At 30.3% G+C, this 14,802-nt stretch overlaps 1 protein-coding gene across 3 annotated transcripts in view; it reads left to right on the forward strand.

The window, feature by feature from the left end:
• The first annotated feature begins 1,621 nt into the window (after positions 1-1,621).
• LOC127712759 (leucine-rich repeat-containing protein 74B-like) overlaps positions 1,622-14,802 on the forward strand; it is a 65,971-nt gene continuing 52,790 nt past the window's right edge. The window contains exon 1 of one of the 3 annotated variants that reach the window (XM_052219372.1): positions 1,622-2,539. In XM_052219372.1, the coding sequence (XP_052075332.1) occupies positions 2,213-2,539 (327 nt within the window). In that variant the 5' untranslated portion in view covers positions 1,622-2,212. Of the gene's footprint in view, positions 2,540-13,116; positions 13,339-14,802 lie in introns of those variants that run through there. The other 2 variants (XM_052219373.1, XM_052219374.1) reach the window with 2 other exon arrangements.

Below are 14,802 nucleotides of genomic sequence, written 5' to 3' on the forward strand. Positions count from 1 at the left end.
TAAATCAAAACTTTCAGATGACTTCCTAAATGAGTTATTGCCATTTAAAGGATGAAATTTTACAAATTTTTCTCATGTTTGCCTATTATTTTAAAAACTTAAATAGATCAACAGAAACTTTAAAAAGAAAAATAACAATGATGGCAAGATCTATAAATAAGTTGATATTGCTGTAGATGTTGGTCAACTCTTTATAGCAGAAATTGCCCTTAAATGAAGATTTTTACCAACTTTTTCTGTTTTTGCTTTTATCTTGAAAACTATAAAATATAGATAAAAATCTAAATAGCGAAAATGATCAGCAGGAGAAGATCTACAAATATGTCAACATGAATGAAATTGTAAGTTCACTCTTTATAGAGTTATTGCCTGTTAATGTCGATTTTTACCATAAAGTGGCCATTGTTGTAGATGCAGGTGAGCAAGACAGGCTCTTCAGAGTTTTAGTTTTACATTGTGAGCATTTAACCCTCCACTTAAACTGGGACAATGGCTTAACAGCACAACATCAGAACAAACTACCAGTATGAAAATCACTTCCCAGAGACATCAAAGACTACATGACATGGAATAATTTGGATATGTACTAGGACTGCTATGAAATTTCCATATGTCAGCAAATGACATATATAGAAAACGTATTTTTTTTGTCTGCTAACAATTCATTAAGGCCATAGCTAAATAATATTTGTTTGGTTGTTTTAGAAACCTACAATTAAAATGAACTGAAAAGTCCAGAAGAAGTCGTGTCCTGATTTGCTCCAGTTGCAAAAATTCTGTGAATTCTGTGAGGATCCCCCCCCCCTTTTCACACACCTTTACTAAATTCTGGATCTGCAGCAAAGCATTTAATTTAATAAAGTAGCCTATGGTCATGTTTTTAAATTTATATTTATATGTATGCACCCTGGCTTCCTCCACCAATAAAAACTGACTGACACAAAATCACACAGTAGTGCTGAAAGTGGTGTTAAATGCCAATCAATCAATCCAATCGATAAATTATGACAATTGAGACAGTGCAGTTGAAACTTACGATAATTTAAACACATTCATGACAATGACATGGTTAACAAAAAAAATGTGAAAAATTAAAAACTTTTGAACTCTTACAAAATAATAGCCCAACAAAATATTTTTTGTTGTAGCCTTAAATGAATACACACTGTCAAACTGTGGAGGTCATAACCTTTTTCTGATTGTTTAAATAGATAGGTTTGCCCTTTTAAATATCATTCCCTCAAGGCTCACCAATTATTGCATTAAAGATCTAATTTGTTTATATTATCTCTCTGTTTGAAATTTCTTTAAAACCTTAACAAAGTTATTTCAACTGCTTATTTTTTAAATTGTTTGCAAATTTGTTTTAATAGTCAAAATAACAATTTTTCTTTCAAAGTAGATCCATTAGTTTTAATTTGTTTGCATGAATTCTACTGGGCTATTTTTTTAATTGATAATTAAAAATATTAAAAAGAAAATATAATTTGAAAATTTCCCGCATAATAAAAGAATTTTTGTGGAACAGTTATTTTTCTGAATTACTGCCATAATATGTAGTCTGCTGATTTAAATAAGTGAGATTTTTTCCTCTAATCATCTGTCAGTTTAAAGATCTAAGTTTGATCTGTACTGTCGAGATCAATTTTCCGTATATTACGATAAACAAAAGTTGAACAACATCAAATAGAAAATGTTGTTTGACACATATATATTGATGAAGTTAATGTGTATAGGTATTGGAAAAAGACCCAACTGTTTGGTCTAAATGGTTGGATGAAAAATCTTCCTAAGGAGTCATCTATTATTCATGCGAATAAGAAGTTATACTTTAGTATATAATTGGATTTCTCAGATTTTGTGTGAAGTACACGATTTAAATCTTTTCTGAAGCACGAAATATTGATGTATTTGAGTTTAGTTTCTATCGAATGGATATTGAGAAATACATATACAGTAAAACGTTTTCACTTTTGATTTTTTCCTTTGTGAAAATGTATATAGTTGAATAGAGCTATAGTTAGTGAAATTGTTCGTTTTATGTTATATAGAATAGGAATATTGTGAGAAAACTTAGAATTGCTGAGAGATTGGATAATTTATTCATTTATGTGTTATAAATTGCAATTAGAAATTTTTAAATTGGTAAAAAAAAAAATTGATATTAAATGAGTGAAATTTTAATTGAGATTGAAGTATTGAAATTTAAAAAATGGCATTATTAAATATGATAAATAAAATGGATACTTCAGAAGCACCTTGCAGTCGAAAAGCCAAACGTCAACAGAAAGTTGAAATCCAGCAAGATGCATTTGATATTGACGATGATGAAGAAATTCCTATCATCACAGAAGAAACAGAAGAAGAACTTGCTGCATTTGAAGCAGTAAACAGACCAAGAACAACTAGCGGAAAAATCAGGGTTACAGAAGAAGACCGTCCAGAGACTGCAGCTAGTCTGAAATATAGGCCAAAAAGTGGAAGGTCAACATTTGACAGCAGACCAACAACTGCAGTTACTTTAAAAACAAAGTCAAGGGTAGGTTTTTTTTATTATTTTTTAAAGATTGATATATCTGACCTGTTCATAAAGAACATTTGAGATGGTCTTTATGGACAGGTATAATGGTTGATCTATGTTGTATTGTAAAAAGGGGGAAGAAACATGCCTTCGCTCAACTTTATTCACAAATATTGGTGTGTAAATCGTTGGCATGTAAATATATTATTTAAAATGAAAGGCTATGAAAGAGGGGTGGACAGCTTTTGAGGGAGGTGGGAGGTGGGGGAGAAGGGAGGTGGGAGACAAAAAATAGGTGGGAGAGAAAAAAAGATTCTTAAAGTGGGAGGTGGGAGATAGGGGGCAGGAGGTGGGAGAAGGGTACCCCCCAGTCCACCCCCTCATGAAAGAACTGTTAATTCAGAAATTATTGCATGCATTTATTAATGGTTATTTTTGAAGAGTGGACTGAAATGCAAGATTAAAAATTATTGTGATTTCAGGACAATATGTTAAGTTGGTCGGGTTGTTGTCTCTTTGATACATTCCCCATTTCCATTCTCAATTTTAAGTGAGGGCTATTCCATTAAAATGTATGTGGAAGGGTAGGAATGGAAGTTTAATTATTGAATGTGCACGTGGGTCATGGGTCTTTTTTCAGTATGCGTCTATTACCATTATGCAAAATTATCTAAAAAATGGTTCCTTCCTACCCTCCCACATACATTTTAATGGAATAGCCATGTATATGCATCAAATATCAGAATACTCACCCAGATGCATTATACACAATAATTGTTGAATGTACAGTCAAAGAAGTTCATTTCAGTTAGTCTAACTAGATATTCATTGCTAGTCTAAACTAATGAAAAAGTGCAGATCAATCTTATTTTTGTCCCAGGTTAATATGGCAATTTAAAAGTATAACAGGTAATTTTTGTTCTTTGCAATTTGTGAATGAAACAGTGTGGTCAGTCAGGGTCAGGGTAAAGTTACCCTGTAAGCTGAATTTTTTTTCCAAACTTCTCTGTAATGGCTTTATCTAAAATTTTGAAAGATGTGTTATGCAGTGAAAAAATAATGTATTTAAAACAAGAGGGAGAAAGATACCATGATAAGTCCAATAATGACAGTCAGCATCATCACTAAACTGAAAAATGACAAAAAGACAGAAAACTGTCTACAAAACACTTCATAGTAAAAAGGTTGACAAAACATTGCACAGAAAACTGAATATTGAGGAACTCAGGTTACTGGTTCTGTTAAGATTACCTTATGTAGACTTTTCCGTCGCTAGCATTCAAAGATTTTGGTACCATTGACAACAGTATTAAATACCACATAATGAATCTTAATTAACAGAACTTTATACCTTTACCTAACGTATTTACTCTCCAATTGACTGAATACAATTTATAAAGTTTTGTTGGATTTTCTATACGTCCATTGAGCTTATTTGGACGAGACATCTATAAATCTTCAAAAGGTTGAATTAGGTACATGTTGAAAATTTAATAAGCAAATTTTGCCAGGTAAATGTCTTTTATTTAGATATTTAATTGTCACCCTGTAACATGAAAAATCCATTATGCAAATACTTGGTAGATTTTAAAAGATTTATTGACGTTTACCAAAATCTTTTTACATACATTAAAGCAGAAAAACTTTTCATTAATTTAACTACTTTCTAAATATTTAAATTCTAACTGTGCTGTAATAATATAAGTGACAGTTAGGCCATGTCAAGTTAAATCATTGTTTATGAAAAAAGTAGATGTGGTATAATTGTCAATGAGACAACTCTCCACTAAAGACCAAATGACAATAGAAGTTAAAACAACTTTACCGTAAGGCTCTCAACAATGAACAAAACCTATACTGCAAAGTAAGCTATAAAATGCCCCAAACTGACAATTGTAAAACAATTCAAACACGAAAACTAATGGCCTGACATAAGTACAAAATGGGGAATAAGCGAAAAACAAATATGATATACAGCAACAAATGACAACCACTGAATTACAGGCTCCTGACCCTGGACAGGCACATACAGAATTTGGCGGGGGTTAACATGTTTGCTGGAGCCTAACCCTACCCCTAACTTAGGACAGTGGTTCACATTTCTGATTTCATTGGTCAATATCAATTAAAGATTTGGTGTATATGTCAACGAGACAGCAACCTGATGACACAAACAAATAATGGAATTCTTATGTCTATTTAACTGACACTGATTTTTATTCTGTGCTTTTAAAGATTTTTGTTTTTTTGCATGTTTAGAGGCAAACTTTAATCTTATCAGGAGGAAAGGAAAATGAACAATGTTTGCATAAAATTTGCTCATTACCTATAAAACTTGTTTGTGTGTAACTTTTCCAAACAGATAAAGTTGTAATAAATGGAATAAACATAAGATTTGCATATAATTTGATAAGTATCCAAATCAATAGAATTTTTCATGCTGTTTACGTTTCGAACATTAAGAAACTGCATTCAAGTGTTTTGCCACTTGGCAAATACAAAATAGATATTGATAACAGTATTCCTTCTAAGTTGGCCTTCATTTAGAATTACTCATGATAAATTTCCATAGTGTACTTACTTATGAGAAATTTCCATGGTGTACTTTCATATGAGAAATTTCCATGGTGTACTTACTTATGAGAAATTTTCATGGTGTACTTACTTATGAGAAATTTCCATGATGTACTTACTTACGAGAAATTTCCATGGTGTACTAACTTATGAGAAATTTTCATGGTGTACTTGCTTATGAGAAATTTCCATGGTGTACTTACTTATGAGAAATTTCCATGGTGTACTTAAGCTTACTGATAAGAAATTTCCATGGTGTACTTACTTATGAGAAATTTCTATGGTGTACTTAAGCTTACTGATGAGAAATTTCCATGGTGTACATCCAATATATCTGTACTGTGGATTTATTTATTTTCATAAATTCAGGAAATTTTTTAATTCCTGCACACTTGGTTTTGTAGTTTCGTTTAAACAAATTCTCCTTGCAAGCCTATAGGAAATTTGCATGTTGTTAAATACTTAATTTAATAGTTCATCTCTACCTTCAGAATCCATGAGAATTAGTACCCCTAAATAATTATAAATTATGAATCCGCAGCTCCATTAGTGGCATCCTTTGTATTTTACTCATGCTAAAATCTGGCAATTTATAGACACTATTATAAGACTTCATACCATAGCAGATCGGTAGAAATCTTTTTTGTCTAACCTTTATACCGAATTCATAATTAATCAGTACCTGTTGTTGTTTTTTTTTTAAACAAATTATGGTATGGTCCAAAACTTTTGGGAATATTGTTTTCATCATACGGTAAAAAAAAAGGTCTCAATATTTTTCATATTGAAATTTTGAAGGAAAAAAGATACCTTTATGCAGGCAGCTGCTGAAGAAGGTTTTTTTGTGCTTGCAGAAAGAAAGTTAGATATATATCACTTGCATTGCAGTGATTGGTGCCTTAGTAAACAAATCAGGATTGTCATATATATGCATGATAACCAAGTCTTTATACAGTTTGGCTAAATAACCATGTTTAAATAGCTAAATTACTCCTTGGGGATGATTAAAGACTATCCATTATTGAAATATATTTAAAAAGATTTAAATAACCATATTTAAAGGATCATTAAACACTTATTTATACTCTAGTGAAAATTTGACGTATAAAAGTTCAGAAATTTAAACAAGGATATGTAAATGTTCCTCTAGATATGTAAACAAATGTTTACCATGGCCTAAATTGTAAATGTTTGATTTTTAAATTGTTGTTAGGGTTGTGAAAATAAATTACGTTAAATATTTATGTAAACATTGAAATAATCAAATAGTTTGTCTCCACTGTTTTAAAATATTTAGATTTATTATGTATCTGTTATGTCTATATTAATATGATAGTGGGTAAACTCCATTTGTATTTACAGATAGGATCCCAAAAGTTTAGTTTTTGCTTTCATTTAATTTGAATTTAAACATGAAAATCATATTCAGCCTAATTCTTAATTATGGATGCTAAACTTTACTTATTTCTAACTCCCAATATCTTTTACTTTTGTTAGGAATTACTACATGTATACAGATGTGAATTACTACATGTATATAGATGTGAATTACTACATGTATATAGATGTGAATTACTACATGTATATAGATGTGAAGTACTACATGTATATAGATGTGAAGTACTACATGTATATAGATGTGAATTACTACATGTATATAGATGTGAATTACTACATGTATATAGATGTGAATTACTACATGTATATAGATGTGAATTACTACATGTATATAGATGTGAATTACTACATGTGTATAGATGTGAATTACTACATGTGTATAGATGTGAATTACTACATGTATATAGATGTGAACTACTACATGTATATAGATGTGAATTACTACATGTACATAGATGTGAACTACTACATGTATATAGAGGTGAACTACTACATGTATATAGATGTGAATTACTACATGTATATAGATGTGAAGACAAGATATGGTACTTTGCAAGAATTCCTCCTGAATTGCTCCCTCCCCATTTTGACATGTCTTTGTCTATTTTCTAGCTAGTGGACAGTCACTAAATTGTCAGGTAAAATCTATGTCCACCAGGCCACAATGGTCACTTGTCCAATATGGTAATCTCTACCTAAGCAACTTCATCTTGGTTGCACAGGTTAATTTCATTTGCTCAACATAAAAGAACTGGTAGAGGTTACCGTAATCGGCCTTATATATTTCGCACTTGTAAATTGTTCACACCCCTTCTTGCCATGAGAATTCAGGTAAAAAAACTTTTTGTAACTGTTCAAAACGTCTACTGAAACACAAATAATTTCAAATCGTGTGTAATCAGTTGTAGTATTTTCATGGAAAAACCTGTTTTCCATCTTCGAATAGAAGTTGTAAATGCTTGTAAATGATTCTAGAACACTTCACGAGTGTTAAAATAAGTAAAGTCACAAAAAAAAAAAAAACAATGGAGAAACTTGTGTATGTTTAAACTGGAAGTTTTAATAGCACGTGTAAATGAAAATAAATAAGGTGAGAGTGTACAGAAAATCTGTACTTAATAGATATCACTTAGAATATGATTTGAAAGTAAAACATAAGATAATATTAAACATATCTATCACATTAATGTTTGAAGGATCTTAAACTAAAACAAAACACATGTGTCAGTATGAAACACCAAAACGGAACAAGAATAACCGATTATGTTTTGTAGTTTATACATCGTTATGCATAAGCTGATTCGTTTGTTATGCCCCCTATGTAGCAGAGGGGGCATTAAGTTTTACCCTTGTCCGTCTGTACATCCGTCCCTCCGTACAACCGTACCTCCCAAAATTAGTTTCCGTTCTCTAACTTCAGTTTGCAACATCCAAATGTTATGAAACTTATACATAATGCTTATTTTTTTTTCGTTCTGTTAAATTCAAAGAGTTTCCAGTTTATTTTATGCAATGCAGTGAAAACAAACGAGAAATTTGTAGTGAAACATTTAATTTTGAAAATTTATCAGTTTATATTTGATATTGAATAAAAATTGCAGATGAATATGGATTAGGCAAATTATTAGTTTTGAAAATGATAAGAGAGCACTCTATAATTTCAATAACAAACATGGCAGAACATAAAAAAACTCGTAAAATCAAATTTTTCTATTATTTCTTGCTTATCGTACTCTATAATCTGCACCTCTGTCTGGCAGGATCAATTTTGGAGAAAAAAATCGGTGACTGTACAAGCCTGAATTTCTGTACTTGTTCCACAAAGATAAGTCTGTATTTTTAGGACACTTGTTAAATGATAGCTACATCTAAAAGAAACCTGTATTTAAGCATAAAAGTTCAGACTTACAGTCATTTTCAACAATAAAACTGTTCAGTTATTGCCTCCAAGATCAACTGTCCAATACAGTCACATCTATTTGAACTTAGCCCTCAGGTGAAAATAGTCCCTTTTCACTGATTTGAAGTATCCCTTTAAAGTGTCTGTAAGTCTTGGCAAGGGCTGTCATTGCAGTTGGTGCTTTGGATTTGTAATTTATGACTGTTTTCCCTGCAGGGTTCAAATTAGTGGGTCGGAGATTAGAGACCTGTCTTTTCTTGGAGTGGACTTTTCTTTTTTGAATTAAAAAGTCAAGGACCAATACATTCTTTACATTCATCAATGCTTTATATAGGACTGTTAATATTCTTAAGGAGGACCTTTCACTTGAATCTTCAAATGGTCCTGGACCTTCAAATGCTTAAAGCAATTTTGAACCCCTGGGTGTGTTAAAAATTCATGGTGATATATTTACTACAGATTCTGTGTAATAGATTACATCCAGGTGTGGTTTGTTGCGATAAATAACCAAAAGGAAACTGTCAATAAAAAGCAATTGGCGTAAAGTTTTTAGAAATTACCCTTTTTACTCACAATGTTATGTTTGGTTCTGAGATCTTTCGAGACTGTTAAACTCAAGTTTTTTTCTGCATTCCATCACCAAACAGTGTTTAGCAACACCAACAAATAGACAGAACAAATAAATGACACTATAAAATGTCTAACAACACTGAGTGGATCCAATAGCCATTTTGTACGAGATGATTTTTAGATACAAATTGTCGTTCAAATTACATTGTTGATTACCATTTTATTAATCAGATCGCTTATTACAAATATTTACTTACGCCATTTGATATTGATTTGTAATTAAAATGAGGTCTTATATAATTAATAATTGATTATTTTTCATAATTAATCAACCTGGCCATTGAAAAAAATAACTGCTTATTTAAATCTTGTTAAGAAGACAGCATTGTATTGCCGGAAGTTGATCTTTTTACGACATTCTTCAATTAATAAGATAATGCTATGATAGCTTCTCCCGATGACAGACATATGATAGAAGATTTAATCAATAATCTAACAAAGAAGAAATTTGAAAAAGACATTTGTTAAAGGGCTTTTGTACAGTTCTCAATGAAGATGTCACTTTGATGTTCATTTCCAATGTTGTCAGTTTCCACGTTGGTACTTAAGTAAATAAAAAACAACGTTATTGATGAAATGATTGTAGGTTTATATGTTACCATGGAAAGTAGTGCATTGAAATACTCTAAAGGTTTACACTTGATTGGAGTCAGAATTAGAATGTTGAAATGATGTTTTTCCAATGAGATGCATTTTCTCACTTAGCTCTAACTATGGCATGGTAAAGATGCATTGTGTAATATCGTTCTATGGTTGACATTTGTGATGGTTTAAACTTGGCCAGACTGTTGTGCTAGTCTGAATTTAAAGCATTTCTTACTAAATTCCTTAATAAAAGTAAACTTTATTTACCAATTTGGTCGCTCCCAGTAACTTGGTTTTTTTTTTCTTGCAAGAAACGTTTAAAAACATAATAATCTTATATAATTTAATAACAATATTTTCAAATTGACATTTTCATACAATAAATTATCTAATACATGTAAACGGACTTGAATTTAGATTGTATATGATCCATGTATTTATATATGACAATAAAATGCCAACTAGTCAGGAACCTGTAATTCAGTGGTTGTTTTTGGAGTTTCTGTATATCAGATTTGTTATTTGTTCATTGTTTTGTACAGTTAGTTCTTGTGTTGTGTTGCACCTCTGTCCAGGTTAGAGGAGGGTTGGAAGCCCGCTAACAGGTTTAACCCCGCCACATTCTGTATGTGCCTGTCCCAAATCAGGAGCCTCTAATTTAGTGGTTGTCTTTTGTTGCTGTATATCATATTTGTTTTTCGTTCATTATTTTGTACATAAATCAGGCCTTTAGTTTTCTCGTTTGAATAGTTATACATTTGTCATTTTGGGGCCTTTTATAGCGGACTATGTGGTATTGACTTTGCTCATTGTTGAAGGCCGTACGGTGACATATACTGTAAATTCAGAAATTATTGTGATGTTTTTATTATTGCGAAAAATGCGACAGGGTTATAATCGCAATTATTTAAACTCGCATTTTGAAATTTTTTATATGAATTAAACAGGATTTTTCTCAATATCTCAAAAATTAAAATCTCATTTTAGTCTAAAATGATAAAATCGCAATAATAAATGCACACAATAATTTCTGAATTTACAGTAGTTAATTTCTGTGTCATTTGGTCTCTTGTGGAGAGTTTTTTCATTGGCAATCATACCACATCTTCTTATTTCTATAGTTGTTATGGTAACTGTGAGTATCTTTAATAAAATGACAGTCAAAAATGACTTTATACAATTTAACTGAAAACCAACCCATAAAACCACCAAAGGGTTCCATTTGCATATATCAGCCATGTATAGAATTTAAATCTGAAATATGAAATGAACTCCTTGTTTACATCTGCTCTAACCAGTTTTCAATAACCAGTTTTGAAAACATAAATAGTACAACTATATAAAAAAGGGAAATCCCAAGGTCCAACAAAAAGAAAATTAATTAACACTGAAAGGACCTTTATTCAAATTAATTAAAGTTAAAAAGTCATGTGACATATTGAAAAACATCATACAATATTCATTTTCTTAAAAATTTTGTTTTACAAAAAAGGTTCTCATTGAACAGTGATACAAGTGTGAAAGTATACAGTGTAAAGTATTTAGGTACTTTAGAGTTATTTCCCCTTGATACACACATATTGACAGTACTATGCATTTAAACTGAATTTCATGGAATATTTTATCGGATTTTTGATTATTATATTATATATGGTAATAAAAAATTACTGTCAGAAAGATTAATGTTATGAATTGATCGTTATAAAGTGTTTTCGCTCATTAAAGTATTTCACACGGAAGATGTCGATACGTTCAATACATCACAATTGAGCATTCCATTGTTGATGATTATGACAAATTGATTTCTAATCAAGGTTCCATCGCAATCATATTATACATGACATAATATATCAAACATTATTATGTCAAGCTATAAGTTAACAGTTAACAAATGGCTAGTCAATATTGTAGCTGATAAATTGCTGGGAATTAGTTATGAATGCTATAGCTGTTTTATTGACTGCTTTTAGCAGATAATTATAACAGAAAGTAAGGATTAAATTGAAATAAAGGAAAGATCTGATAACCAAATATGAAAATTATGGTATTATTCAAATCTTGATTATGTTCATTTTGTTCAAATGGCATAAATCATGCCATAGAATTATGAATTTATTGTTTGTTTTGATAGAATATCATTAGATGCATTAAGAGATTTATTTAAAATTGCTATTTGTATACAATTATAAATTAAATTTGTTAAAACCAATTTGAATTCATTTTGGAACATACCTAAATGCATTTATATTATTACAAAATATTTCTAAATTGTGTTGTCAATTTAAAAAAGTATAATAGTTAGATTGCATTGTCAATATTCCAAATTTTAGATGCATTGTGATAGAGTTTAGGACTTCTTTTTTTTTTTTGACTAATGCTTTTGTATTGATGAATTAGAAATTTTAAAAGTAGATTTAAATTTAGAGTTGCTGTTTGGTTACATTGCCAAACATTCCTAAATTTCTCATTATTGTTGTTTATATCAGTTTGACATATTAAGTGTTGGCATGTAAATGTTTATAGTTACTAAGGGAGATAATCAATTTCTTCTCAAAAAGTCTAATTAAGGGAGTTAATTATTGTTGGGATATATTTTTTTCACTATGGATTTTTAAAATTCAATAGAAATATAAAATCATTGATTAGTAAAAATATTAACAAATACAAAAAGTTGTCTATATCTGTCCACCATCGAAATTCTTCAAAAAAAATATTAAAACCAAACAGACTTTAATTTTAACTTACTCAACTGATCTTTATCAATATTGAATTTAACAAATTGTATCTAAACTTGGTTGAAGTGAGAATTTCTTTATGCACCCTATCAATGTTGGCATAGCAGAAGTATAGATCGAATAAAAGCCTCTTTGTAAAAAAATCTTTACAAAATAAGTTATATAGAACTTCATTAAGAGCTTTTTATGTTTGAAATATAGATCTGGTGTTATTAGCTAGCATCAAATACATCGATATATGTCTGCAAAGATTTAAAAAATATTTGCTTAGACTTTATTTCTCACCGTCACAATAAAGATTTGACGAGGATCAAACGAACGTAAACTGTATGAACTTATTTATACATGTATTAAAGTCTTTATAGGATTAATTATAATGAAAGAAAAGTGATTAAAAATAACCTTTCTTTAATCAAATTTAACACCATCAAATCTTCTTTGCTTTAACACCGTCCCGTAATTTAATTTTGAATGACTGTCCAGGTTTGACAGGTGAATATTGGAAGATAACATATTTGCAGGTTATACAGGATAACAATTTTCGATTGTTTTGTTTGTGTTGAAATTAAACTTTTACGTGGAGGTGACAGCTTCACCAAGGAATGTGTCGATAAAATGTATGGACTGAACAGATTGTGATATTTGTTGAAAAAATCTGCTGCAAAATTGAAACAATACACTTCAAAAACTTTGTGATGAATGTGTTTTAATTAGTTGATAAACATTGTTCTTAGAGATTATTTAAGATGCAGTTATGAAACTTTTTTGTAAAATGTCTGAATTATTTGTTCCATGGAGAAAGAAATTTTTCACTCGTGACTTATGTGAAATGTAAATGATCCTATCCCCAACAAAGAAAAAAAAGTGATATAAATATGGATTGGATGTTAACAAGGTTAGAAGAGGATTCTGCTGAGGATGCAGATGAAAGTGAGGCAGAGGATGAGGAGCATTTTATCAGTGAGGTGAATGCAGAAAATATACTTCTAAGAATGGTATGTCAAAGGGCACAGTGATGTTTGAACTAAGATTTTTTGTCATAATTTTTACTTTTTTGTTGCAATTTGCTGAAAAGGTCAACAGGAGAGGGGGGTCAGAAAACTGAATTTTATAATTCCTGAATCAGATATATAGTTATGGTTTATAGTTATAAAATATTCCTTTGGTGTACAATAATTCTAAAAAATGTATTTATGTTAAAAAAAGTAACACAACTTGCATTAATCAAATTTTAAGACAAGTAAATTTATTTCAAATCTAAATTGTGATTCACAAAATAAGAAAGATAGTGGGAAAAATTTACTTCTGTTTTGTTGAACTATTAAGATTTAGTATTAAAACTTTCAATGGATATTGACCAGTTACAATTTGTTTTACTTAAAAGGACAAAGAAGAGTATTTATTGTGTTGTATTGAGCCAGGGCCTATAACAGAAATATACAGTTCTGATACTTCACCTTTTTTTCTGTTATAATTTTATGATGTGGAAGTCCATGGTTATTGCAAACAGGTCTGTTCAGTTTTGCAGAAACAAAATTATGTGTTATTTTCATTATTGGTGCTTTCTTTACTCCCTGTATGCAATAGTGCCAGATGGCTATGTTGTATTGAGACCAAGGAGTAAGAGCAAACTAGATTTTCAGACTGTTATATCATAAGTATGAATAAACACAAATATCCTAATTTAACGGCAATTTGTACATTTTCCCTTTGATCTTACTGCGTAATATTTTTCTATATCATGGACAGGACCTGATACACGAAAATATTAGGCAATGAAGTCACGTAACAGTGAAGCAACGTCACATGTTCATTATCCATCTGCAGCAATTTTTTCAGTGAAACGCACCGAACTTCATTCATATAACCGAACAACTATCGCAACATTTTTAACGTGTAAAAGTTACAGTTTTTCTAACAATTTCATTTTATTTCATATTCTCAACCAAAAAGACAAATTGTAAAAAAAAATTGCCGATAAAAGAATAATGGCAATTTATTTTTTGAAATTGACTTCATGAGATCGAATATCAACTTGCCCCTTGCGGGCTCGCTTGACATTCTTGATGATAAAGTCAGTATCAAAAATAAACATGACATTATTCTATATGTATGATATGAACTTAGCAGAGTTTGTACAAAATCATATCTAGCTGCTTGATTCTGATTGAACTTTGTTCAGAGTGATCATTGTTTTAATACACAAAAAATAAGAAACATACTTTGCTTTACATAATGCCACCAACCCTTTAGGAAAAAGTAAATCTTTCAAAGCACGAATTTGGTATCTTTTTTACCGAGGACTTCCAAGTTCTTAAGGATCGCAAAGCTAGGCACAGGATCACATTTATCCCCCAAAAAAAGTGAACGGATGCCGCAACATCTATTGAAAGAGAAAACATCATAAAGTAAAATTATTGAAAATTCCTTTTCCAAAAACGTAATTTTGTTATTGTTTT

The sequence above is a fragment of the Mytilus californianus genome, unplaced genomic scaffold (assembly GCF_021869535.1).
Source record: "Mytilus californianus isolate M0D057914Y unplaced genomic scaffold, xbMytCali1.0.p SCAF_8, whole genome shotgun sequence".
Classification (NCBI taxonomy): Eukaryota; Metazoa; Mollusca; class Bivalvia; order Mytilida; family Mytilidae; genus Mytilus; species Mytilus californianus.